This window comes from Capra hircus, chromosome 22 (genome assembly GCF_001704415.2).
Source record: "Capra hircus breed San Clemente chromosome 22, ASM170441v1, whole genome shotgun sequence".
In the NCBI taxonomy this organism is placed as follows: Eukaryota; Metazoa; Chordata; class Mammalia; order Artiodactyla; family Bovidae; genus Capra; species Capra hircus.
The window spans coordinates 23,442,083-23,469,474 of record NC_030829.1 but is presented as its reverse complement, the minus strand read 5'-3'; the positions used below and the strand labels follow the sequence as shown (position 1 = coordinate 23,469,474).

General features: G+C 38.8%; 1 protein-coding gene across 3 annotated transcripts in view; it reads left to right on the top strand.

The window, feature by feature from the left end:
• Positions 1 to 27,392, top strand: part of CNTN4 (contactin 4) — a 616,632-nt gene that overhangs the window by 246,430 nt on the left and 342,810 nt on the right. For all 3 annotated transcript variants that reach the window (XM_018038420.1, XM_018038421.1, XM_018038419.1), the window contains exons 3-4: positions 877 to 1,003; positions 10,474 to 10,649. In XM_018038420.1, coding sequence (XP_017893909.1) covers positions 877 to 1,003; positions 10,474 to 10,649 — 303 coding nt within the window. The remainder of the gene's footprint in view (positions 1 to 876; positions 1,004 to 10,473; positions 10,650 to 27,392) is intronic.

The window sequence follows — 27,392 nt, the reverse complement described above, 5'->3', positions numbered from 1 at the left end:
TATTAGGTGTTTGCTCTAGAAGTATATGCACACTACATTGTTACTTCAAATCTTGTTTGTTGATTATTCCATTCTTTGAACTTTGCAGCTCCATGGCAATAAATTTTGTGCATCTTGCATCTGTTATTGAGAATTTAGAAATTCATACCTCATTTGTATTAATATACTCAAGCCTCTTTGAAGTTGAAATAGACTAGTCTGCTGTAACTGAACTTGCATACTGAGTCAGTCCCAGCTGTGAGATATGTACACAAGTGCCCCCATGTATTAGTTCATAACAGGTTAAAAAAAAACAAAACACCACTATTCATTTACCAAGCATAGTTTGAGCATCATGACTCTAGCTTATTCTTTATTTACCTACATATGCAATTTCTGAAAGTTTTATACATATTTTAGCAGTGATGCTTCTCATTATTAATGTACTTACGAAATCATTATTGCTTACTTCCAACTATGTTATCCCATTACAGAGGAGAAACATTTTAACTTTGTGACATTAGACAGCCTTCCAGGATGACAGCCGCACAAAAGGCATGTAGGAGGCACAAAATGTGAACAAAATCAGAGGCTGGCCTAAGGTCAGATAGAACAGTAAGAAGTGGAGAAGAGAAAAGGGAATGCCAAGCCATTTTGGTTCTGGAATTTATTGGTAAAATAAGTCATCAGTATGAAATATGAGAGTCCATATTACTGCTTCATAATTCACAGTGATTACTCTTCATTAGGAAATGTCATCCAGAGGCTGGACTGAATCTGTTGTGTATTACTATTTTTTGTTTGTTTACTTCTTTTATTTTTATTTTGTTGTTATTTCCTGTAATTCTCCCTATCAGGAATATGTTCATTTTGGGACATTTTCTTTTCTCATTTCAGATGACTACACACTGCATGGTCCAATTTTCATTCAAGAACCAAGTCATGTAATGTTCCCTTTGGACTCTGAGGAGAAAAAAGTGAAGCTCAGTTGTGAAGTTAAAGGGAATCCAAAACCTCACATCAGGTTTGTTGACTTAAAAGCATGTGTTTTCATGCATACACTTTCTATTAGTAAAACCAACAAATGCTTATGGAGTGCTGCTTACATAAAGAGCCTTTAGACAGACATCATTGGATATCCTGAGATGCTAAAAAGACGCTCATATTCATGAACAGTTTAGTACCCAACGTTGTTTCTGACAATACTAGACATTAAATATCCCGATTGACCATTTCACTGAAAGCCTTAATATTACTTAACATATTTTTTTAAAACATTTTTTAAAAATACATCCAATATGATAAGACTGGCCAGAGGAGAAGAGGTATATGGGAAATGTTACTTAGTAAGAATTGATCATCTGCGAACCCCAAAGAAGCAAACTGAACACTAAAATCATGTTTGACCTTGATGAACTACGTGAATTGTAGCTTTGGATTTTGTAGTTTCACAGGGGACTAGGGTCACAACACAAGGCCTAGCCTCAACCAACTGGAGAATCTAACATGAGAAAACCTTCCAGAATATACTTGGAATTCAAGGGATATAATCATATGGTGAATATAAAAGAAGTAGCCTTGCTTCCCAAAGGACTGAAAAGCAAAAGTAATCACTTATTTGAAACCTTGGCACTACATGATTTTAGTAACAGATGAAGCACAGATGAAAAGAGCATTAGTACAGTGCAAGATACATCTGAAGAAATTGTCTGAAAGCAGCAGATAAAGAGGAGCAAAATGTGATAGAGAAGAGATTAAGCAAAAATATTCACATATCTGATCAGAATTCCACAAGGAATAAAAAAAAATGAGACAGAAGCATTATTTAAGGAGAAAACTAAGAATTTCCCAAAGCTAATTAAACATTCAAATCTACAGATTTAGTAAACCTAATTTATTGACTATGCCAAAGCCTATGACTGTGTAGATCACAATAAACTGTGGAAAATTCTGAAAGAGATGGGAATACCACACCTCCTGACCTGCCTCTTGAGAAATCTGTATGCAGGTCAGGAAGCAACAGTTCGAACTGGACATGGAACAACAGACTGGTTCCAAATAGGAAAAGGAGTACGTCAAGGCTGTACATTGTCACCCTGCTTATTTAACTTCTATGCAGAGTACATCATGAGAAACGCTGGACTGGAAGAAACACAAGCTGGAATCAAGATTGCCAGGAGAAATATCAATCACCTCAGATATGCAGATGACACCACCCTTATGGCAGAAAGTGAAGAGGAACTAAAAAGCCTCTTGATGAAAGTGAAAGAGGAGAGTGAAAAAGTTGGCTTAAAGTTCAACATTCAGAAAACGAATATCATGGCATCTGGTCCCATCACTTCATGGGAAATAGATGGGGAAACAGTGGATACAGTTTCAGACCTTATTTTTGGGGGCTCCAAAATCACCACAGATGGTAACTGCAGCCATAAAATTAAAAGACGCTTACTCCTTGGAAGAAAAGTTATGACCAACCTAGATAGCATATTCAAAAGCAGAGACATTGCTATGGTTTTTCCAGTGGTCATGTATGGATGTGAGAGTTGGACTGTGAAGAAGGCTGAACGCCAAAGAGTTGATGCGTTTGAACTGTGGTGTTGGAGAAAACTCTTGAGAGTCCCTTGGACTGCAAGGAGATCCAACCAGTCCATTTTGAAGGAGATCAGCCCTGGGATTTCTTTGGAAGGAATGATGCTAAAGCTGAAACTCTAGTACTCTGGCCACCTCATGCGAAGAGTTGACTCATTGGAAAAGACCCTGATGCTGGGAGGGATTGAGGGCAGGAGGAGAAGGGGACGACAGAGGATGAGATGGCTGGATGGCATCACGGACTCGATGGACGTGAGTCTGAGTGAACTCCAGGAGTTGGTGATGGACAGGGAGGCCTGGCGTGCTGCGATTCATGGAGTCACAAAGAGTCAGACACGACTGAGCAACTGAACTAAACTGAATGGATTTCAAGCAGTGCAAACAAAAATAAAGCCCTATATGGAGTTATCATGGTGAAACAGAAAATACTTAACTCGAAGGCATGATTGTAAGCATAGGCCACAGTTGTAATACAGCTAACTTTCAAAGAGATGACAATTAAACCAGCAGCTGACTTCTCAATAGCAACAACAAAAGCAAAAGAGAAGACAGAATCTTCAATATGCTGAGAGAAATTAACTATAAAATTTTTGTATAGCAGAAATACTTTTTATAAAGAAGAACAAAGTAAATGAGTTTTTAGGTAGACAGAAACTGAAGTTTGACTCCAGCAGACCCTGCCTAAAGAAAATTCTGAAAGATATACTTTAAACAGAATAAAAATAATCCCAGGTAGACTGCCTTTAGATATGAGTGAATGATAAGTAAAGCAAATGGTAAGGGTTAGTATTTCCACATAAAAACCAATTGCACTAAACAACAAAAATAGTAAAAGCATACTATCTTGTGAAGATTAAAAGAGAAAATTTTAAAGTCATGACAATATTAGAAATAAATTGAAAAGATATATACTGCACAGTGGAATCTGTATGGTTAAAAAAATGAACTAAAGTTGGATCCCTACCTCATAGCATATACAAAGATCAATTCCAAGTGAATAGAAGATCAACATGTGAAATTTGGCAAAATGTTTCAAAGGAAATAGGGATGCATATTTAAGACTTTAGAGGGAAGAAAAAAATTCAATTATAACCAAAAAGAACAAATCATAGAAGAAAATATTTAACTTCACTAATGTTAATGCTCTTGAACTGTGGTGTTGGAGAAGACTCTTGAGAGTCCCTTGGACTACAAGGAGATCCAACCAGTCCATTCTGAAGGAGATCAGCCCTGGGATTTCTTTGGAAGGAATGATGCTAAAGCTGAAACTCCAGGACTTTGGCCACCTAATGCGAAGAGTTGACTCACTGGAAAAGACTCTGATGCTGGGAGGGATTGGAGGCAGGAGGAGAAGGGGACAACAGAGGATGAGAAGGCTGGATGGCATCACTGACTCGATGGATGCGAGTCTGAATGAACTCCGGGAGTTGGTAATGGACAGGGAGGCCTGGTGTGCTGCAATTCATGGGGTCGCAAAGAGTCGGACACGACTGAGCAACTAAACTGAGCTGAACTGAACTGAATGTTAAAAATTGCTGTTCAGCAGAATATACTGGGATGAGTAAAATTATAAGCTTCCAACTGGGAGAAGATATTTGTGATACATATTATTTACAAAGTCTGAACTATTTAAAAGAAGGCAATGGCACCCCACTCCAGTACTCTTGCCTGGAAAATCCCATGGACAGAGGAGCCTGGTAGGCTGCAGTCCGTGGGGTCACTAAGAGTCGGACACAACTGAGCGACTTCGCTTTCAATTTTCACTCATGCATTGGAGAAGGAAATGGCAACCCACTCTAGTACTCTTGCCTAGCGAATCCCAGGGAGGGGAGAGCGTGGTGGGCTGCTGTCTATGGGGCTGCACAGAGTCGGACACGACTGAAGCGACTTAGCAGCAGCAGAGCTATTTAAAGAATTCCTACAAATCAAAAGGTAACAGACATGTAACCTAATTAAAACATTACCAAAAGACTTCTTAGAAAAGACTATTAAATATCCATTAAACATACAATAAGATTACCACTAGTAAATGTGCCCTGTGTGTGCTTAGTCAGTCGTGTCCGACTCTTTGCAACTCCATGGACTGTAACTTGCCAGGCTCTTTGTCCATGGGAATTTTCCAAGCAAGAATACTGGAGTGTGTTGCCATGCCCTCCTCCTCCAGGGGATCATCCCAAACCAAGGCTTGAACCCAGGTCTCCTGCATTGCAGGCGAATTCTTTACCCTTTACTGTCTGAGCCACCAGGGAATAAATAGCCCCCATTAATAAATAGAAATGTACAAATTAAAACTAAAATGACAGACTCTTTCAAACTCATCAGATTGACAGAAATTAGCAAGAACAAATTTAGCATAAGTAATATACTGAATGTAACCTGGCATGTTCATACAAGGGAACCCAATGAAGTAGTGAAAATGAATGAACTAGAGCCACAACAACACGATCATAGGAACATAACTTTGAGTAAACAGAGCAAATCACAAAAAAATACAAAGAGTACAATCCTGTGTTTATTCAGTTCCAAAGCAGGTAAGATAGAGTAGTTGTTTAAGGATACTGCTGCTGCTGCTGCTAAGTCACTTCAGTCGTGTCCGACTCTATGCGACCCCAGAGACGGCAGCCCGCCAGGCTCCCCCATCCCTGGGATTCTCCAGGAAGGAACACTGGAGTGGGTTGCCATTTCCTTCTCCAATGCAGGAAAGTGAAAAGTGAAAGTGAAGTCACTCAGTCGTGTCCGATTCTTCTCGACCCCATGGACTGCAGCCTACCAGGCTCCTCCATCCATGGGATTTTCCAGGCAAGTGTACTGGAGTGGGGTGCCATTGCCTTCTCCGGTTAAGGATACTAGCATACATGATAAAATCATAAAGAAAATCAAAAGAATGAAATAGCAAAAATTTGGAGTTATCACGCACCATTCAGAGGGAAATGATTGGAATGAAAATGGAAATAGGAGACTTCAAAAGTAATAATATTCTGTTTCTTAGGGATCTTTACTGTCCTGTGATTCTTTGTAACTTACATGTATCTTATAAATATAATTTTGTCCCTATTCTCATTTAATGATATAAACCTTAAGCTAATAATCACTATGTAGTAGTATGTGAAAACCAAAAAATATATGGCATGTGTATCACAGTTTAGGGGAAGAAGAGATTGGAATCATCCAAGAGTTATAGAGGAAGAATTTGAGCTGAGGTAGATACTTTTCAAATTAGAAGGATGGTGGCATTAACATAGTAGAAATTATTTTACAATTTAGTTTGTGTGCCAGTTCATTTATTTATCAAACATAGCATTATTCTTTGGACCATTTCACTAATTTTTCAGGCTGAAATCTAGTCCATGGAGTTGACTCAGGAATGACCCTGGCTGAATTATGTAGGGTTTCCACACAAGATTCCTTCATGGTAGTTCTGCTTTGAACTAGGGTGTATATTAGGATTCTAGAAAATACATCCTTTAGGAAAGGTGTGTAAACCACCATATTAAGCAGCTGCAATGTTCCAGTACCATGCTAGGTTTGAAGAATTCAAAGCTGAATAAACTACATGTTCAAGTTGTATGCTTTGGTGGTGAGTGCCTAGAGAAGGAAGCGCAAAGTTAAGTGTGAGAAAAAGATGTCCAGGTTCTAGGGTAGCGTGAGGAAAGAAGGTCTGCTTCAGGAAAGAGAGGGAGCATGTCAATAAAAGTTTCCCAGAAAAGGATATACTTAACTGAATTTAGGGCTAATCATCTTTTGTCATAAGGATGGAAAAAGGAAGTATATTGTAGAAAGAAAAAAATATCCTCTCCAATAGACCATATAATTAGGATGAACATGTATTTATCATCCAAACCAGGACACTTATGAGAGCAAAAGGCCACTGTTAATAATTTTCTAGGACAATAAGTTTATACCCAAAACTGCCCTGGACACATCAGAATATGTAGTTATTCTCCCTATATTAAGTTGAATTCAAAGCTATATCAAATATTTTTTTAATGCTTAATGTAGTAAAAATACATAAATAAATAAATGCAAGAGGAAAAGGTTCCTACACACATAAATGATGATATAATGGCCCCCAGTTTTTAGTACATCACCAAGCGTAAGTTCAAATGTGAGCAATAAATGAAAAGAAAATTTGCAGCAGAATTTGGCAAGTTGCTGCTTTGTTTCTCCCCAAAGTGTGACCTTTAATTAACTCTGCCTTTGTAACATTGTGTTTCTAGATATAGGGGCTTGCTTTGTTATTTAAAACAAGCAGAGGAACAGAAACCTATTATGTTCTTAAAGATTGCTGGGAAACACTGAGAAGAAAACTTTTAATCACATGCACTAGGAATTGGTTACAGTGTACTTTCTTTTTCTTTATTATACTTTCAGCAGTTTCTCATGAAATAATAGCTCATTGGTACCTAGGAACTAAAAGACTCCCTTTTGTTGAAGGAAAGAGCAAGAGAAAGAATGGAGAGATCAGATATTTTCAACATCTTTCTTGCTGAACTTTATCTGGGCTCAGGCTGACTTTGAGGGGGAGAAATTCAAGGTGATTTCTCCATGGAGGTCTTTGCCATTAGGCTTTTCCCTCAAGCACCCTGATTGGCCTCTCTTCTTTGTGTTTATTCCCTGAACAGAGCCTTATCTTTTCAGTTTCCTGCCCTTCAATTTTGAAAGGATTGACTCAGACCCAGAAAAACTTAGGAAGTTTTGACTTGTGCACACTTGCCTTGTATTAAAGTTCCCTGAGGAAATGTGATATTACCTATGGCTCTCAGCCTTCCTTTCCTGTCAGAAAGGATGGTCAAGTACTCGATGGAAGTACTTTGACTGTGAAGTTAGTATTCAGCTTGGTTTGCAGACTATAGATTCCAGGTCAGAAAGGTCCTTCCCCTTCTTAGCTGCCAGTTTGAAATAGTGAACAAAGAAAAGGGGATGTTTTGCTACAGTACATCCCATAGATAGCTTCCCACTAAGATCTGAAAATGGTACCTTCCAGAGCTTCACAGTGTTTGGTTGTGCACAGACCCTCCTCTGAAGAGGGTGGTGTTGTTGTGTTGCCCCAAGTGATGCAGAAATCAGCTTATGAGACTCACCCATTTGTCTTGGCCCTTGGGAAAATCTCTGTGTGCCAAATAAGCATACCTCTCTATGACCAGTTCTTAAAAGACTCCTCAAACACTGAAAATAAATTGTGAATTTTTCAAGACTGTTTCAGTATGGAATAAGATAAGGAATTCAGTGCAGTCCCCATTCAACTGGAATGAATAGTGACTGCATTGCAATAAAACTTGGTATAGGGCTTTGTAAAGGAGACTCAGCTGCATTTCACAGCAAGTGCTTTATTTTCTAAATAATGCATTGTACGTAAAAGCGGGTAATAAAGGAGATTAATGGACTTTCTACGGAACATTTAAGTTGAGATGACATGTGTAGACAGACCCGCAGAGGTGTTCTCATTCTCCCTACAAAGACTTTTCTAAAAAGACTCACGTGGTCTCATTCCCGAGTTCCATACTCTGCTTGTGGCTCACATTATATTGCAATTTCCTCTTTGAGCTTTTAGATTTGTCATGTTAAATTGCTCCACTATCATTTGAAGTGAGAGTTATGATAGAGATGTGACCAGCTGACTCAAAAAATATCTAGGGCAGGCAGTCAGCTCTGGAGATTCATGAGCATATAGACCTGCTAGGATATAACCTGGCTGTTCTCTTTTTATTGCTTATTACTTTCTTGTCTGTGTCAGAACACAGAATTACTGTCAAGCTTAAGAACAGTTTCAATTTCTAATACCCATTTTCTTATAAACAAACACACAAAGAGTTATGTTCCATTTCTCGATCAGGTCCACCTTCCCCAGCCCGTTTCTATATTTTCGCTTTTCAAAGACACAGATATGAACAAACATACACCTGGGAAGGACTAGGGGCAGGAGGAGAAGGGGACGACAGAGGATGAGATGGCTGGATGGCATCACTGACTCGATGGACGCGAGTCTGAGTGAACTCCAGGAGTTGGTGATGGACAGGGAGGCCTGGTGTGCTGAGATTCATGGGGTCACGAAGAGTCGGACACGACTGAATGACTGAACTGAACTGATACTGTGGTAGGCTAGGATGCTTCATAAGTTGTATACACACACAGCTAAAATATCCAGCCAAGAAGTAAAATATTTAGTGAAATGCCACAGCATTGATTGAGAACTTTGAGTGTCAAGTTCTAAGTGACTGACAGGACTTGATACAGACAAACTGTCTGAAGTGAAGGCAGAATGCCCGCCTAAACAAGTAAGGAGAATTCCGTAGGAGGCTGGGGGGAGCTGTGATTTATCTTGACCAAGGATACTGAGGAAGACTTCATTAGAAAATGTGTGGTTTAAGATTGCAGTGTGAGAGACATCTTGGTGGAAAAAAAGCACTCACCCTAACATGTTTTTGTTGATAACCAGTATCCAAAATCTGAAAGTAACTGACCTTTCATTTTTTCATTTAAATCCTTTTACACAATGCACACCAGCCCGAGTGCCCCAGAATGTTATAAGAGGGTGCACAGTGAGTATATATGTATATAGTGAAAGTGAAAAGTGAAGTCGCTCAGTCATGTCTGACTCTTTGCGACCCCACAGACTGTAGCCTACCAGGCACCTCCCTCCATGGGAGTCTCCAGGCAAGAGTACTTGATATGTAAGAGTATGTATATGCATGCATTTAAATATTGTGTTTTTTATTTGTTGGTTTGAAGGAAATAAAATGACTGATTCTCACTCTTTAATCCTGTTGTTGCTTCTGATCAATTTTCTTTGTGCTCTAGTCTTGCTTTATTTTTAGTCCCCTAGGGTGAATGCTCCTAGGAAACTGTTGATGATAATTCAGATACTCTGACTATGCTGTTTTCGTTACCTGATTCGGGTTTAACCGAAAAGTTCATTTGGGCTCTTCTGTAAGATGTTATGAGAAAACCCAAATGAACTTTTTGGTCAAGCCAATATTTTATGTAGGATAGTGGGGAAGGAAGAGGGAAAAAAACAAGACAGTCATTGTATTATATTAGTTTGAAAGTTTGTACATATTAAAACAACTTACTGAAAGGCCCTTTGCTTAAAATAAGCTCTCTGGAATGTTATTGGCTGTTTAGTAAAAAAGAAAGGAAACAAAAAGTAGATTTTGTTACTAAAGTTTTGCTGTTTAAATGTGTGAGTCCTACTAAAACTAATTTATTGGGCCAGACTGTGTACTCAGATTTGGATGATCTGAGTAAACAAACAAGAAAACCCTCTTTGCGTCTGTTACCTAATGGCCTGATCTACAGTTTATTGGGCTGGTTGATTGATGTTTGAGTGCCAGTAGCTAAGGAGATCTTCAAAGTGATACACGGTTAAGGCTAGTTTGGTTCCTAAGACAGCTCTAAATCAATAGAATTCCTCTGCTTTGTAGTCAGCCATTTCAGTCATATTAAGGACCAAGTCAAAGCAAATCTGCTGCAATTTCATCAAATACTCAGCCAACTACCCGAAAGTGGGGTATTCTGTTATCTCTATAGACCTATTAAAGAATGACTGCAAACCAGAAAAAGAGCTTTTACTGAGGAGTGCTATTTGAAGATGCTTATACAAGATACTATGGAAAATTTCCAAAAAAGAAAAAAAGGAGTGGAGTGTCCGTAGCACTGTAAATAGTCATAAAAACAGGTGTTAAAATTTTAATATCAGTTTACCTAAAAAGGATGTGCTCATGTCATAAACGTTTGTGTTGACACCATTTCTATGTAGAGCTTTTCTAATTTTTTTTTACCATGGTTAAAAAAAAAGTCACAGATGATATTTCATGCCATTTGTAGCTTTTTTATATATATTTTAGACAATTCAGAAATATTGTTTAATGTTACAAAACTTTATCTACTGGCATTTTTATACTATAGGTGGAAGTTAAACGGAACAGATGTTGATATTGGTATGGATTTCCGCTACAGTGTTGTTGAAGGCAGCTTGTTGATCAATAACCCCAATAAAACCCAAGATGCTGGAATGTACCAGTGCATAGCAACAAACTCGTTTGGAACAATTGTTAGCAGAGAAGCAAAGCTTCAGTTTGCTTGTAAGTAGCAATTATATCATATTGCAAATGTGACTTTGAATTTTTGTGCCATTGTACCAATCAACCTTTAAAGCAGTTTATCTTAAAGATCAAAGAGATTTCAATTTATCATATTGGTCTTCTTTACCTTTTGTAATATTTGCAAAATATCTTTTTTGTGGAATAAATGGTAAATCTGAATGGGAAGATGTAGTCTTCTGAACTTAAGAGGGTTGAGATAGTTTGACTATATGATAACTTGGTTATATCATGCTCTATACACATAAATTCACATACACTCAAATTTATACACATAAAGTTTACATATACAACAGGTTATACACACACACATTTTAAGGAGAGTGTGTATAAGCAAGCAATGGAACTGCCAGTAACTTAATAATCAATGTACGAAATGATTTAGCCATAAAGCTCACAGCTGGAAAAGAGAAAACCTTGGTAGTGTATTAATCCTGTAATTCTCTAGTTCTTTTTCTTCTTTGAAAGAAAAGGGACATTTTGAAAGCCATTACATAAACAAAAAGTAGAGACAATCAAAGCTTTACCTTTTCCATTTCTGGTTTAGAACATTCAAAAACGAATTTGCCATCTCTTAAGACTACTGCCTAATAAAAGTTTGTGAGCATATGGAAAAATAGTGGAATTTAGAAATAGCAAGTTGAAAGTAAAATCCACGGGCAGGAGCAGTTAGTACACATTTAAAATAGATGCCTTAGAGGATGGCTGTTCAGCTGTATTTTAAAGCATTTATGTATTTGCTTATGATTATATGTTTCCTTGTGTAAAATCCCAACTCATATAGTGGTGCATTAATGTCACAGGTTTCCTAATTACAAAATCTGTTGGCAGTAACACTGTAAAATAGTCTCATTAATAAAATCTTCTTGGGAAACTCAACACCAAATATACCTAATACCCAGTGCTTAATCTATTATTGCCATTTGGTGGCATTTTTATTAATTGAGAAATAGTTTTCTAAGTATTAGGTATATATGGAACTCCAGGATTATTTTATTTTTTAATTTCTTCTGAGGTAGTCTTCCAAACAATCTAAGGTGAGCAGAAAAAAAATGGAGGGTATATCTGATTGAGTGGTATAGAACCAAAGTGTTTATTTCTCTTGGTTTAACACAAATCTAATATTTATGTTTAACAAGGAGATTTTCTTGTATTCATTTTAAAAAATGATCATAAACTCCTAGAGTAGGGAAACCTCCGTATTAAATTTCTTTTATTTTTGGATTTCACAGTGTAGGAAATTTTAAAAAACAGTAACAATAATAGCACCAGAAAAGAGATTAACATACCAAGAGCAACTTTTCATTTTTCTAATTTATGACAATTAAAACATAAATTACTAACTCTTAAGGCTCTCCTTTTGTAAAAGTCCATACTTTCTACTACCAAAAATATTGGAAAGACAGAATCTCATATTCAGCTACAGTCATTTAAACAGGGGCTTCCCAGGTGGCACAGTAGTAAAGAATCCACCTGCCAATGCAGGACACACAAGAGCTGTGGATTCCATCCCTGGATGGAAAAGATCCCCTGGAAGAGAAAATAGCAACCCATTTCAGTATCCTTGCCTAAAAAATTCCATGGACAGAGGAGCCTAGTGGGCTACAGTCCATGGGGCCATAAAGAGTCGGATGCACGTTTAAATAGGACAGTTCAGCCAAAGTAAAAGCTCTCTCACTCATTTTGCATTTGAGTGGCCTGAGTTTGGCATCTACTCTGCTTTCCCCACTCTTCATGCCTAATATTCTACAACCCTCAGAATCCTTGGTTGATAATCATTCAGTTTGAAAACTTCTGAAGACAGAGAACGTCTCTGTTCATTACAAAGCATCCTGAACTGTAGTTGCTCTAGTTGTGCAAAAACACAAAAACAAGTTCAAATATCTCTTCCTTGAAATTGAAGTAGGTATTTAAATCTCTCATCTTAATTTCTGGTACTTTATCATTTTGGTTAGGATTCAAATCTGAAAATATGGTCATACTCCCTGTCCCATATTTATTTTCTTCTCTAGGTACTTAATCCACAACCAATTTCTTCACAACACAATTACACTCAATTATATATCAAGCAGTGACCCTTTAGAAATGTACTTAATTCTATGCATGTATCTTGACCTTTGCAGAGGACAGTGGGAACAGTAGTATCCTATGAAATTAGCGTCTCTTTTGGCGAATGGGACTGACAATGATACTCACTGGTTTTGTTTTTGTTTTTAAAGTTCCAATCTCATATTTCAACTTTATTTCAGAGGATTGATTTTTCATGAATGGCTATTAATCTAGAGCTCCCCAATCATGTTATTTTATTACCTAAATTCAGAATATTATATTTACTTCTATTATATTCACCTTCTGAGTAGTGACCCTTTGTTCCATCACAGTTGAAATAGTTTGAAATCTTTTTTAAAAAAAATCTGGCGTATTGATTATCCTTCTCGTTCAGCATAGCAGAAAATGTGATAAGCGTGTGTCCATTCAAATAATTGATAAAAAATGTTGACCTGGACAGGGCAGCCTGCCAGTAGAGAATGTCCACTAAAATGAGATTAAATTTATAAATCAATATCCTTCACATACTCTTGTTCAGTTAGCTACAAATTTACCTGAACATGCTACACTTGTACCCGTTTCTCCTACTTGTTCTTAGAGTGATGAGGACCTTTGCCTGGTGGAAATCGAGATGTACTGTTTCTACACATCCGCTTATACCTGCTCTCTGTGCATCTTCTCTAGCTTTTCCCTAACCATTTATCATAAAACAGCCGGAGTAATCTTTTAAACATGTAAATGAAATCATTCCACTTTCCTGCATTACACCTTGTACTGCACTTAGAATAAATCTCAAATTCATTACCATAGTCTCATTTTCATTTCTTGAAGATGACAAATGGTCTTTTGCACCAGGGCCTTGATATTTTCACTCTCCCTGCCTTATTTGCTTTTCCCCAGATCCTTCACATGCTCACTTCCTATGATTTTCTGTTCTCAAATGAGATATGACCTCCCAAGAGAAATTTTCCATAGCACCATGTCTCACCTGGGCCTCCCAGGTGACGCTGGTAGTAAAGAACCCGCCTGCTGGTGCAGAAAATGCAGATTTGACCCCTGGGTTGAGAAGATCCCCTGGAGGAGGGCATGGCAACCTACTCCAGTATTCTTGCCTGGAGAATCCCATGGACAGAGGATCATAGCGAACTACAGTCCATGGGGCTGCAAAAGAGTCGGACAGGACTGAAGCAATTTAGCACGCACGCGTGTCTAATCTACTCCAGTACTCTTGCATGGAAAATCCCATGGACAGAGGAGCCTGGTAGGCTGCAGTCCATGGGGTCGCTAAGAGTCAGACACGACTGAGCGACTTCACTTTCACTTTTCATTTTCATGCATTGGAGAAGGAAATGGCAACCCACTTCAGTGTTCTTTCCTGGAGAATCCCAGGGACGGGGGAGCCTGGTGTGCTGCCATCTATGGGGTCGCACAGAGTCGGACACGACTGAAGCGACTCAGAAGCAGCAGTAGCAGCATGTTTAACCTAGACACAGTCTCTGAGAAAGCAGTTCCTAGCATTTCTTCCAGAAAAGGCAATGGCATCCCACTCCAGCACTCTTGCCCGGAAAATCCCATGGATGGAGGAGCCTGGTGGGCTGCAGTCCATGGGGTCGCACAGAGTCGGACACGACTGAACAACTTCACTTTCAATTTTCACTTGCACGCATTGGAGAAGGAAATGGCAACCCACTCCAGTGTTCTTGCCTGGAGAATCCCAGGGACGGAGGAGCTTGGTGGGCTGCCCTCTCTGGGGTCGCACAGAGTCGGACACAACTGAAGCGACTTAGCAGCAGCAGCGGCAACAGCATTTCTTCTCCTGTCCTCTGTCTGTCTTCTTGTAGCCCTCTACTTTTCTACATAACAGCATCTTTTTCAATCATTAGGACTTACCATGACACAAAACAATTTTGTGTATTTCTTTTTTCTCTCCATTCGACTCCCTTAATATAATCTAAGTTCTGCTGCTGCTGCTGCTAAGTTACTTCAGTCATGTCTGACTCTGCGTGACCCCATAGACAGCAGCCCACCAGGCTCCCCTGTCCCTGGGATTCTCCATGACCCCTCTGTATCTCCAGAGTCTAGAATGATTTATATATAGGAATAAAGGAATTCCTTGATCAATTACCTGTTCAATGATACCACAAAGAAAATATATGTATAAATTTATTTGGGGGATGATACATATTTTTTGTAAACTTGCACCCTTTCTCTTGTAGTCACTTTCTAGAGTCTGTCACCTTGATTATTAATGTAGTTTGTAGATCTTTCTTTTCTATCCTTTTTAAATTAAAAAAAATTAAATGACATTGACTCTCTTCAAAAGTTCTTTTTAATTGTTTAGAATAAAATATCTAGGTAAAGTATGACAATCACATGTTTTGAATGTTACTGAATGTTTGCTTTCTCCCCAAGCATTTTCATAATCATTGAGGGAAAACAAATATTTTCTTTTGATCATACTTAGTGCACAGTAATACACAAGTGAGACTATTTCTTCAGTTTTAATTAAATTATTTTATGGCTGAAATGGACCTTAGTGTTTTCCTGACTTGTATCTTTTTTAAAAAAATTGAATATTGAAATAACCACATTACTGTTATTTACATAATTAATAAGTATAAGCCAAAGAACAGCAGGTTTAGTTCCTAATCTGGGGCACCTTGTCCTGTGTCTGCTTTAGATTCACTTTGATTTATAAGGGAAAAAAACTCTTCATCTTTATCTAATATGTTCTACCTTCAAATCTCATTTATATACCTTCTATAATTTTATCTGTATGACACTCTTATAAGGTTGATATCATTACGGTTTATTTTTAAAATATTATCATGCTGCTTTCATAGACAGAATTTGGTAATCTCTTGTATTCAGCATTTAAAAAATGAATTAATTCACATAAGCAAAAATTATAGTTAATGGAGGTGATGCCTCTCAGGACCTCCACTTTTCTTAGTTCAATATCTTCAGGACAGAAATCGTTCCTTGATTAAACAGGCACAGCACGATTGATGAAGTGTGGACATTTTCATGAGCGCAGAGTGTTGTAACTTGGAGGACATTTTGTTTTCCATCCTCTGCAATATTAAGCCAGGGGCAACCACTTCTCTATCTGTCACTGAGCCTGTTTCTAATGGCAGACTACCAATGCCCTTTCCACCATCTAGTCCTTGTGTTTCACCTTGGGCTAGCAAACTTTATCGATTAGTTTACCAGGGTCTCTCCAGCACCTGGCATTTAGTAAACTTGCAATAATAACTGTTGAATAAATGAATAAGTTATAAGGATTGGATGTTAAAGTCATCAGGCCATGTGTGGGACATGAGTTGAACCACTCTGTTCAAGGACTTTCTGATGCTCCTTTGGTAGTGCTTTGGAGATGGATGCAAATATTTCTACCTTGAGCTTGTGTAGAAGACAGTTAGTATCCTAATTCCAGATAAGGGTATTTGGGGTCAGGAGGCCTTAGCCTAATAAAAAAGTTCATGCACTGAGCACATCAAAAACGCCACTGAAGTTGATTTGTATCCTCAAAACCTGGCCTGAGATTATGCATAGTTTCAGTAAAGTGTTTAGCAACTTCCTTTCAGCTCTCCACCTTGCAAGGGGAAAAGCAAGTTGGTTGCTCTTTAATTCTTAGGTAGGCAACTGAAGCAGAAGATCAGGCCAGGACTGGAAGGAATTTCAGTTTATTATTTTTCACTGCTTCGTGGTGGGGATTTTTTCAGGGGCTGTATCTATATAAAATGAAGTGCTCCAGCTCCACCATCCTCACCACCCACTTCGCAACCAAGTGTGCATATGTGTTCAATTGCATGAGTAATGCCCAACTGTTTGCAACACTATGGGCTGTAGCCCACCAGGCTGCTCCATCCATGGGGATTCTTCAGGCAAGAATACTGGAGTGGGTTGCCACAATCACTTCCAGGGGATCTTCCCAGCCCAGGGATCAAACCCACATCTCTTATGTCTCCTGCATTGCCAGGTGGGTTCTTTACCACTAGCACCACCATACCAGCCCAAATCTGCTTGAGAATCACCTTGCACAGTTAGTCAACAGGGCAGTTTTGTTCTCTGACATATAGATATGGATTTTAAAAGTAATACACACTTACAGGCTTACAAAATATCCAAGTCACTATTTTAAAACTTGTAGATGTCGGCTTGAGAAACTGAGATACTCTTTTGCCTGAGTTTAAATAGAGTGCAATGTTGTCCATTGCCCCCTTCCACTTTGTGTGTTTTATACTGCTGCTAGAACTGAGACTTCTCATCCACTACTTCTTTTTTAGGATTGTTATGAAGATTAAATTTTAAGGCATGAGAATAATTCCTAGTAAAAGCACAGAATGATTCCTAACATGAAAAAATGATGAAATAGCTGCCTCTATGTTTTTCATCTGTCTTTTCTTCTCTTTCCCCTATTTTCCACTTCTTTTCTGTCTTTTAAAAATAAGAATAACAACTAACCTTTATTAAGAGGTTAGGTATATGAGATAAGAACACAAGTCCTGAGGTCAGAGTACCTCGGTTGAAATTGTTTATTCTATAACCCTGTGACCTGGGACAGCGTCCTTCTCTCTGCCTCAGTTTCTTTATCCGTAAAATGGAGTAAGATCATGGCATTCAGCCCCACTACTTCATGGCAGATGGAAGGGGAAAAGGTGGACGTAGTGACAGATTTCCTCTTCTTGAGCTCTAAAAATCACTGCAGACATGAATTCAGAAGACGATTGCTTCTTGGCAGGAAAGCTATGACTCACCTAGACAGTGTGTTGAAAAGCAGAGAGATTACTTTGCTGACAAAGGTCTGTATAGTCAAGACTATGGTCTTCCCAGTGGTCATGTAAGATTGTGAAAGCTGGACCGTATAGAAGGCAGAGCGCTAAAGAATTGATGCCTTCAAACTGTGGTCCTGGAGAAAACTCTTGAGAGTCCCTTGGACTGCAAGATCAAACCAGTCAATCTTAAGGGAAATCAGCCCTGAATACTCTTTGGAAGGACTGATGCTGAAGCTTAAGCTCCAGTATTTTGGTCATCTGATGCAAACAGCCAACTCATTGGAGAAGTCCCTGATGCTGGGAAAGATTGAGGGCAGAAAGAAAAGAGAGCGTCAGAGGATGAAATGGCTGGAAGCAATAGCCTGAACTTGGGCAAATTTCAGGAGATGGTGAGAAACAGGAAAGCCTAGTGTCCTGCAGTTCATGGGGTTGCAAAGAGTCGGACATGACTAGGCGACGGGAATAACAACAAAATACTCCTAGATTGTTGTCTAGCACACATTAATAAATGTTAGCTGTTATTATTTTTTATTATGATTTAATTACTCCACGTCAGAGATTATGCTAAGCACTTTGGAAGCATCCATTTAGTTTTCAACATAACCTGAAGAAGTATAGGCATTAATTTTATCTCATAGATTAAGAATCTGCAGATTAGTGAAATGAGCTAACTTTAACCAAGGGTGCAGTGAAAGGGAGAGGACCCAGGATCAGAATCTGGCCACCTTACTTTTGGGCAGATAACAGGTGTAGTTCCCTTATGACAGCTAAAACTACTGTTTCTCATGGAATTCATGTTGAAACTATAGATGTGAATGGTTAGTAAAATGTTTCTTTTGTAGACACAAACTTGATTTCTAAATATGTTTACAACCTTTCATAGACTTCATTATTATTTTGTTTGTTTTTAGTTTTTTAATTATAGGCTTCCTTGATGTTGTCATAATGTTGATTTACCATTAATATCTAAAACCATAATGTGTATACCACAATTATGCATATATTTGTGACTCTAATTTTAATATAATTGGTTTCAGGTTCCATAATGAGAATAATTAATAACAATATTTCTTCTCTAAAAGTTAATATGCAAATTTCCAATTTATTGCTAGGTTGTAAAACATTCTGAATATTGATGTTTTATGATAAATAAGTGTGGGTTGGCAAACTTTACATCCCCAAGCAGTAAATGACATATTATCATAAATTTTTTTCTTTTACTCCCATATTATTCCTCGCCGACATGAGAAAGAGATGTACTTTAAATGTAGATTATTATGAAGAGCTTCCAAGAGACTAATCCAATAACTCCAGACTTTAGCCTGTCAGACTGATTGCTTCATAAACATTGTTTGGGGCCTTGTTCCTGGAAGAAGTTCAGCTATTTTACAACAGTTTGGATCTTCAGAACAAAAGACTTATGCTACTCATCATCTCCTGCTGGGGATGACTATAATTCATACATAAGTACCTCCAAATTGCTGATGGTAAAATTAAGTCACTCAGCAAAAGTCAGTCTCCTGCCTGCTGTCTTGGCCATGGCAAGGTGGTGTTCTTTTGAAGGAAGCGATGGATATACTGAACTCTGTTGGTACCTTACATGAAGTAGGAAAAGACACTAGGTTGGTACACTATTCAAACCCTGCCTATCTACCTCCTGAGCTTGTATTATGGGGAAGGAAAGAAAAGAGGGAAGGAAAGAAAAAAGGAAGGATGAAGATAATATATGAAAGAGAGTCTTAAGTGCAAAAAACACCCCATGTTCTACTTCTATGACCTCTCTCTATATATGTATAAGATACATCAATAAAGCAATCCATTCTGAGATTAATTTCAGTTAACTTATCAGTTATGTGGCAGTCAATGCTTTTTACGGTGAAAAGATCACATTGATGAGCAGTAGATGATCAGAAAGCATCACTGAAAAAGACTCTTCTTGTGGGGACTATAGTGAGCCTTGTCTGAGTTTTCCTTGAGTACCATCTCACAATTGTAGCAATGATGGTAATAAAGATTAATGTGTTACAATTAGAGTGCTGTACTGTACTTGACTGAGGCTTTTGGCAACAGGGTTTTTGAGCCTTGATCATTGTGTATTCACAGTAAATTTCAAATGTTCATTGCTTTTAATATCCAATAATTAGTTTATCTTTCATAGCCAAAGAATGAAATATGCAATCAGAACAATAACTGGGGTTTTGATAGATGGCCAAACCCAGGACTTACTTGACTGATTTTTAATTAGAAAGGATGCTTAAATAGGCAAACTTTTGTTCTGAGCAATAAAATGTTGATGGATGACTGGATAAATAATTTGTAAATATTTAGGTCAATTAAATCTTAACTAAGAAATATTTGGATGGCAAAGCTGCTAACATATATCAATGAAGGGCTTTTATTCTCCATTAAAAAAAATAACATTTTCTCATTTGAGTAGTTAGAAGAATTCAAACCAAAATTTGCTGAGTTTCTGAAATACTGTTTTTAGTAGGTGCTTTCTGCCACTTTATTGTTCAGTCACTGAGTCATGTCCAACTCTGCAACCCCATGGGTTGAGGCACACCAGGCTTCCCTGTCCTTCACCAACTCCCAGAGTTTGTTCAAACTCATGCCATTAAGTCAGTGATGCCATCCAACCATTTCGTCCTCTGTCGCACCTGTCTCCTCCTGCCCTCAAACTTTCCCAGCATCATGGTCTTTACCAATGGGTCAGCTCTTCAGATTAGGTGGCCAAAGTACTGGAATGTCCGCATCAGTCCTTCCACTGAATATTCGGAGTTGGTTTCCTTTAAGATTGTTTGCCACCTACTGTAATACTAAAGAGACATTATTGGTGACAGTGCGTGTCTATTGAAAATTTCGTAAAATAAACTTTATAACTAGTCAGTACATGGGTGTGCTGTTGATTCTTAGTGATGTAGGCAGTTATGAATTTTGATATAAAAAATAATTGAAATTCACAAGTATACAGCATTACTCTCATTTGCTTTCTCCCTCTTCCATGATACTCAGTAATGTATGCAAGTCAAGTGAAAGTGAAAGTCAGTCAGTCGTGTGCAACTCTTTGAGACCCCATGGACTATAGAGTCCATGGAATTCTCCAGGCCAAAATACTGGAGTAGGTAGCCTTTCTCTTCTCCAGGAGATCTTCCTGACCCAGAAATAGAACTGGGGTCTCCTGCATTGCGGGCAGATTCTTCCCTGAGCTATCAGGGAAGCTCTTCAGTAACGTAGAGATACTAGTTAACCAAATTTGTTTATTATATACACAACAACTCAGTCCAATTTGGTGTCTGGGTGACAAAGAGTACTACCTGCTGTTGCTGCTGCTAAGTCGCTTCAGTCGTGTCTGACTCTGTGCGACCCCATAGATGGCAGCCCACCAGGCTCCGCCGCCCCAGGGATTCTCCAGGAAAGAACACTGGAGTGGGTTGCCATTTCCTTCTCCAATGCATGAAAGTGAAAAGTGAAAGTGAAGTCGCTCAGTCGTGTCCAACTCTTAGCGACCCCATGGACTGCAGCCTACCAGGCTCCTCTGTCCATGGGATTTTCCAGGCAAGAGTACTGGAGTGGGTTGTCATTGCCTTCTCTGAGTAGTACATGAGTGAATCAATGAATACAGAGTTTTTTTTTTTTTTTTAAATTCAGAAGCATTCTAAGAATATTTGGTCAATCATCAATTAGGTGTTGCCAGATAATTGAAAGTAGAAACAGAATTGAATGGGAGGAGGTGTCAACATAGAGAATAGCATCCCATTCTTTTCCAAGAGTTTGTATGTGACAAATTAAGATTCAAATTCAAAATCCAATTGACCACTTGTAGCGGTTTAAAATGGTAATTTACCAAAAGATGAGGCAGTCCTAGGATGGCAGAGGAATAGGATGGGGAGACCCCTTTCTCCCTCACAAATTCATCAAAAGAACATTTCAATGCTGAGCAAACTCCACAAAACAACTTCTGAATGCTGGCAGAAGACATCAGGCACCCAGAAAAGCAGATCATTGTCTTAAAAAACAGGTAGGAAAAAATACAAAAGATGAAAAAAGAGACAAAGGAGGTGAGGAGAGAGCTCCATCCTGGGAAGGGAATCCCATCCTGGGAAGGGAATCTAAAGAAGAGAGGTTTCCAAACACCAGGAAACACTCTCCCTGCCGAGTCTGTGGCGAGCCTTGGAAGCACAGAGGGCAACATAACAGGAAGGAAAAATAAATAAATAATTAAAACCAACAGATTACAAGCCCCCAGTGGAAAAGCAGCGCAGAAGCCTGCATCCACCACTAGCAAGTGGGGGCAGGGCAGGGAGGAGCGGGAGGCGCGGGCTGCAGTGCTTCTTAAGAATCGGGCAGGAACACCCCACACGTAACCAAACCGAACTAACTTGGGCTAGCAACCCAGACTGTGGGATAGCTACCACTGGAAAAGCTCGAACATAAGACACCGCCAGGACCGTGCACAGAACAAAGGACGGAACGGAAATAGCCAGCTGCAGACCATCCCCTGCCAGGGACAAGCAGCCAGAGCCGTAAGGGCTGGAAGGGGGCAATCGCAGCCCCAGAGAGACTTTACCTAACAAACTGAAAACAGGCTTCTCTGCTAAGACTTCCGGGGGTGCTGGACAGCCACCATCTGCCTCACAAGGGGCGCCAGCGGTCCACCCAGAAAACCGAGCAGCAGAGACGGGAAAGGCGATAAGTCGCAGCAACCGCGCTCACCACACACCTGATCTACTCGGACCTGGGAAGGGCACAAAACGCAGTCCCAACTGAATCTGCGCCTCTGAGGGCTACCTGAGTGCCGAACCTGAGCGGCTTAGACCGGGGAGGTGCACGCAGCCTAGGGCCGGCCTCAGACGATTCCCGGCGGAGAAACATAGAGCCTGAGTGGTTTGTGCGCCGCGAGCAGGGGCAGGCCCAGCGGGGCTGAGACACTGCGTGCACACGACAGTGTTATTTGTTTGCAGCATCCCTCCCTCCCCACAGCACGACTGAACAAGTGAGCCTAAAAAAAAAAAAAAAAAAAAGTGCCCACCACCACCCCCCATGTCAGGACGGAAATCAGACACTGAAGAGACCAGCAAACAGAATAAGTTAAACAGAGGGAACCACCTTGGAAGTGACCCCACACTGCCCACAACACCAGAGAAAGTCACAGAAATACCTTTACTATTTTTACAATCATTCTTTTTTTTCTTTTTCTTTTTTTTTTTTTGTTGTTTGTTGATGTTGTTGAGTGGTTGTTTTTTTTTTTTTCTAACTTTTTAAAATTGTTAAGTCCTCTATTTCTCCTTTAATTTTTGTTTCTATAACCTACTATTACTTTTCAAAAAAAAAGACCCTATTTTTTAAAGCAAATGCCATATATAGTCTATGTGTGGTTGTTGTTGTTGTTTTTTAATAATTCTTGTGGCTTTTTTTTTTCTTTTTCTTCTTCTTTTCTTTAATATTGTATTTTTGAAAATCCAACCTCTACTCTAGATTTTTAATCTTTGCTTTTTGGTTTTTGTTGTCAATTTTGTACATTTAAAAACCCAAACTTCACTACCCAATTTTACCTGAGAGCGAGATTACTGGCTTGACCACTCTCTCCTCCTTTGGACTCGCCTTTTTCTCCACCAGGTGGCCTCTGTCTCTTCCCTCCCCCTTCTCTTCTCTACCCAACTCTGAATCTCTATGTGTTCCAGACAGTGGAGAACACCTAAGGAACTGGTTACTGGCTGGATCTGTCTCTCTCCTTTTCATTTCGCTCTCTTATCCTCCTGGCCACCTCTGTCTACTTCCTCCCTCTCCTCTTCCCTGTATAACTCCGTGAATACCTCTGAGCGGTCCAGACTGTGGAGCGCACATAAGGAAGTGATTACTGGCTAGCTTGCTCTCTCCTCTTTTGATCCCACCTCATCTCATTCCAGTCACCTCTAGCTACCCCCTCCCTCTTCTCTTCTCCATGTAACTCAGTGAACCTCTCTGGGTGTCCCTCAATGTGGAGAAACTTGTCATCTTTAACCTAGATGTTTTATCATCGGTGCTGTATAGATGGAGAAGTCTTGAGGCTACTGTAAAAATAAAACTGAAAGCCAGAAGCAGGAGGCTTAAGTCCAGATCCTGAGAACATCAGAGAACTCCTGAATCCAGGGAACATTAACCAATAGGAGCTCATCAAATGCCTCCATACCTACACTGAAACCAAGCACCACCCAAGGCCTAACAAGTTCCAGAGCAAGATATACCATGCAAATTCTCCAGCAACACAGGAACATACCCCTGAGCTTCAATATACAGCAGCTCAAAGTTACTCCAAACCATTGACGTCTCATAACCCATTACTGGTCACTCCATTGCACTCCAGAGAGAAGAAACCCAGCTCCACCCACCAGAACTCCAACACAAGCCTCCCTAACCAAGAAACCTTGACAAGCCACTGATACAACCCCACCCACAGTGAGGAAGCTCCATAATAAAGAGAACTCCACAAATTCCCAGAATATAGAAAGGCCACCCCAAACGCAGCAATATAACCAAGATTAAGAGACAGAGGAATACTCAGCAGGTAAAGGAACAGGAGCAATGCCCACCCAACCAAACCAAAGAGGAGGAGATAGGGAATCTACCTGAGAAAGAATTCTGAATATTGATAGTGAAAATGATCCAAAATTTTGAAATCAAAATGGAATCACAGATAAATAGCCTGGAGACAAGGATTGAGAAGATGCAAGAAAGGTTTAACAAGGACCTAGAAGAAATAAAAAAGAGTCAATATATAATGAATAATGCAATAAATGAGATCAAAAACACTGTGGAGGCAACAAACAGTAGAATAACGGAGGCAGAAGATAGGATTAGTGAAATAGAAGATAGAATGGTAGAAATAAATGAATCAGAGAGGAAAAAAGAAAAACAAATGAAAAGAAATGAGGACAATCTCAGAAACCTCCAGGACAATATGAAACGCTCCAACATTCGAATTATAGGAGTCCCAGAAGAAGAAGACAAAAAGAAAGACCATGAGAAAATCCTTGAGGAGATAATAGTTGAAAATTTCCCTAAAATGGGGAAGGAAATAATCACCCAAGTCCAAGAAACACAGAGAGTTACAAATAGGATAAACACAAGGCAAAACACCCCAAGACACATATTAATCAAATTAACAAAGATCAAACACAAAGAACAAATATTAAAAGCAGCAAGGGGAAAACAACAAATAACACACAAGGGGATTCCCATAAGGATAACAGCTGATCTTTCAATAGAAACTCTTCAGGCCAGGAGGGAATGGCAAGACATCCTTAAAGTGATGAAAGACAATAACCTACAGCCCAGATTACTGTACCCAGCAAGGATCTCATTCAAATATGAAGGAGAAATCAAAAGCTTTACAGACAAGCAAAAGCTGAGAGAATTCAGCACCACCAAACCAGCTCTCCAACAAACGCTAAAGGTTATTCAATAGACAGGAAACACAAAAAGGGTGTATAAACCCGAACCCAAAACAATAAAGTAAATGGCAACGGGATCATACTTATCAACAATTACCTTAAACGTAAATGGGTTGAATGCCCCAACCAAAAGGCAAAGACTGGCTGAATGGATACAAAAATAAGACCCCTATATATGCTGCCTACAGGAGACCCACCTCAAAACAAGGGACACATACAGACTGAAAGTGAAGGGCTGGAAAAAGATATGTCACACAAATAGAGACCAAAAGAAAGCAGGAGTGGCAATAGTCATATCAGATAAAATAGACTTTAAAACAAAGGCTGTGGAAAGAGACAAAGAAGGCCACTACATAATGATCAAAGTATCAATCCAAGAAGAAGATATAACAATTATAAATATATATGCACACAACATATGAGCACCACAATATGTAAGACAAATGCTAACAAGTATGAAAGGGAACATTAACAATAACACAATAATAGCGGGAGACTTTAATACCCCACTCACACCTATGGACAGATCAACTAAACAGAAAATTAACAAAGAAACACAAACTTTAAATGATACAATAGACCAATTAGACCTAATTGATGTCTATAGGATATTTCACCCTGAAACAATGAATTTCACCTTTTTCTCAAGTGCTCATGGAACCTTCTCCAGGATAGATCACATCCTGGGCCATAAATCTAACCTTGATAAATTCAAAAAAAAATTGAAATCATTCCAAGCATCTTTTCTGACCATAATGCATTAAGATTAGATCTCAATTACAGGAGAAAAACTATTAAAAATTCCAACATATGGAGACTGAACAACACGCTTCTGATAACCAACAAATCACAGAAGAAACCAAAAAAGAAATCAAAATATGCATAGAAACAAATGAAAATGAAAACACAACCCAAAACCTGTGGGACACTATAAAAGCAGTGCTAAGAGGAAAGTTCATAGCAATACAGGGATACCTCAAGAAACAAGAAAAAAGTCAAATAAATAACCTAAATCTACACCTAAAGCAACTAGAAAAGGAAGAAATGGAGAACCCCAGAGTTAGTAGAAGGAAAGAAATCTTAAAAATTAGGGCAGAAATAAATGCAAAAGAAACAAAAGAGACCATAGCAAAAATCAACAAAGCCAAAAGCTGGTTCTTTGAAAGGATAAATAAAATTGACAAACCATTAGCCAGACTCATCAAGAAACAAAGAGAGAAAAATCAAATCAATAAAATTAGAAATGAAAATGGAGAGATCACAACAGACAACACAGAAATACAAAGGATCATAAGAGACTACTATCAGCAATCATATGCCAATAAAATGGACAATGTGGAAGAAATGAACAAATTCTTAGAAAAGTACAACTTTCCAAAACTGAACCAGGAAGAAATAGAAAATCTCAACAGACCCATCACAAGCACGAAAACTGAAACTGTAATCAGAAATCTTCCAGCAAACAAAAGCCCAGGTCCAAATGGCTTCACAGCGGAATTCTACCAAAAATTTCGAAAAGAGCTAACACCTATCCTTCTCAAACTCTTCCAGAAAATTGCATAGGAAGATAAACTTTCAAACTCATTCTATGAGGCCACCATCACCCTAATGCCAAAACCTGACAAAGATGCTACAAAAAAAGAAAACTACAGGCCAATATCACTGATGAACCTAGATGCAAAAATCCTCAACAAAATTCTAGCAATCAGAATCCAACAACACATTAAAAATATCATACACCATGACCAAGTGGGCTTTATCCCAGGGATGCAAGGATTCTTCAATATCTGCAAATCAATCAGTGTAATTCACCACATTAACAATATGATTATCTCAATAGATGCAGAGAAGGCCTTTGACAAAATTCAACATCCATTTATGATAAAAACTCTCCAGAAAGCAGGAATAGAAGGAACATACCTCAACATAATAAAAGCTATCTATGACAAACCCACAGAAAACATTATCCTCAATGGTGAAAAATTGAAAGCATGTCCCCTAAAGTCAGGAACAAGACAAGGGTGCCCACTTTCACCACTACTATTCAACATAGTTCTGGAAGTTTTTGCCACAGCAATCAGAGCAGAAAAAGAAATAAAATGAATCCAAATTCAAAAAGAAGAAGTAAAACTCTCACTGTTTGCAGATGACATGATCCTCTACATAGAAAACCCTAAAGACTCCACCAGAAAATTACTAGAGCTAATCAATGAATATAGTAAAGTTGCAGGATATAAAATCAACACTCAGAAATCCCTTGCATTCCTATACACGAATAATGAGAAAGTAGAAAAAGAAATTAAGGAAACAATTCCATTCACCATTGCAATGAAAAGAATAAAATACTTAGGAATATATCTACCTAAAGAAACTAAAACCTATATATAGAAGACTATAAAACACTGATGAAAGACATCAAAGAGGACACTAATAGATGGAGAAATATACCATGTTCATGGATCGGAAGA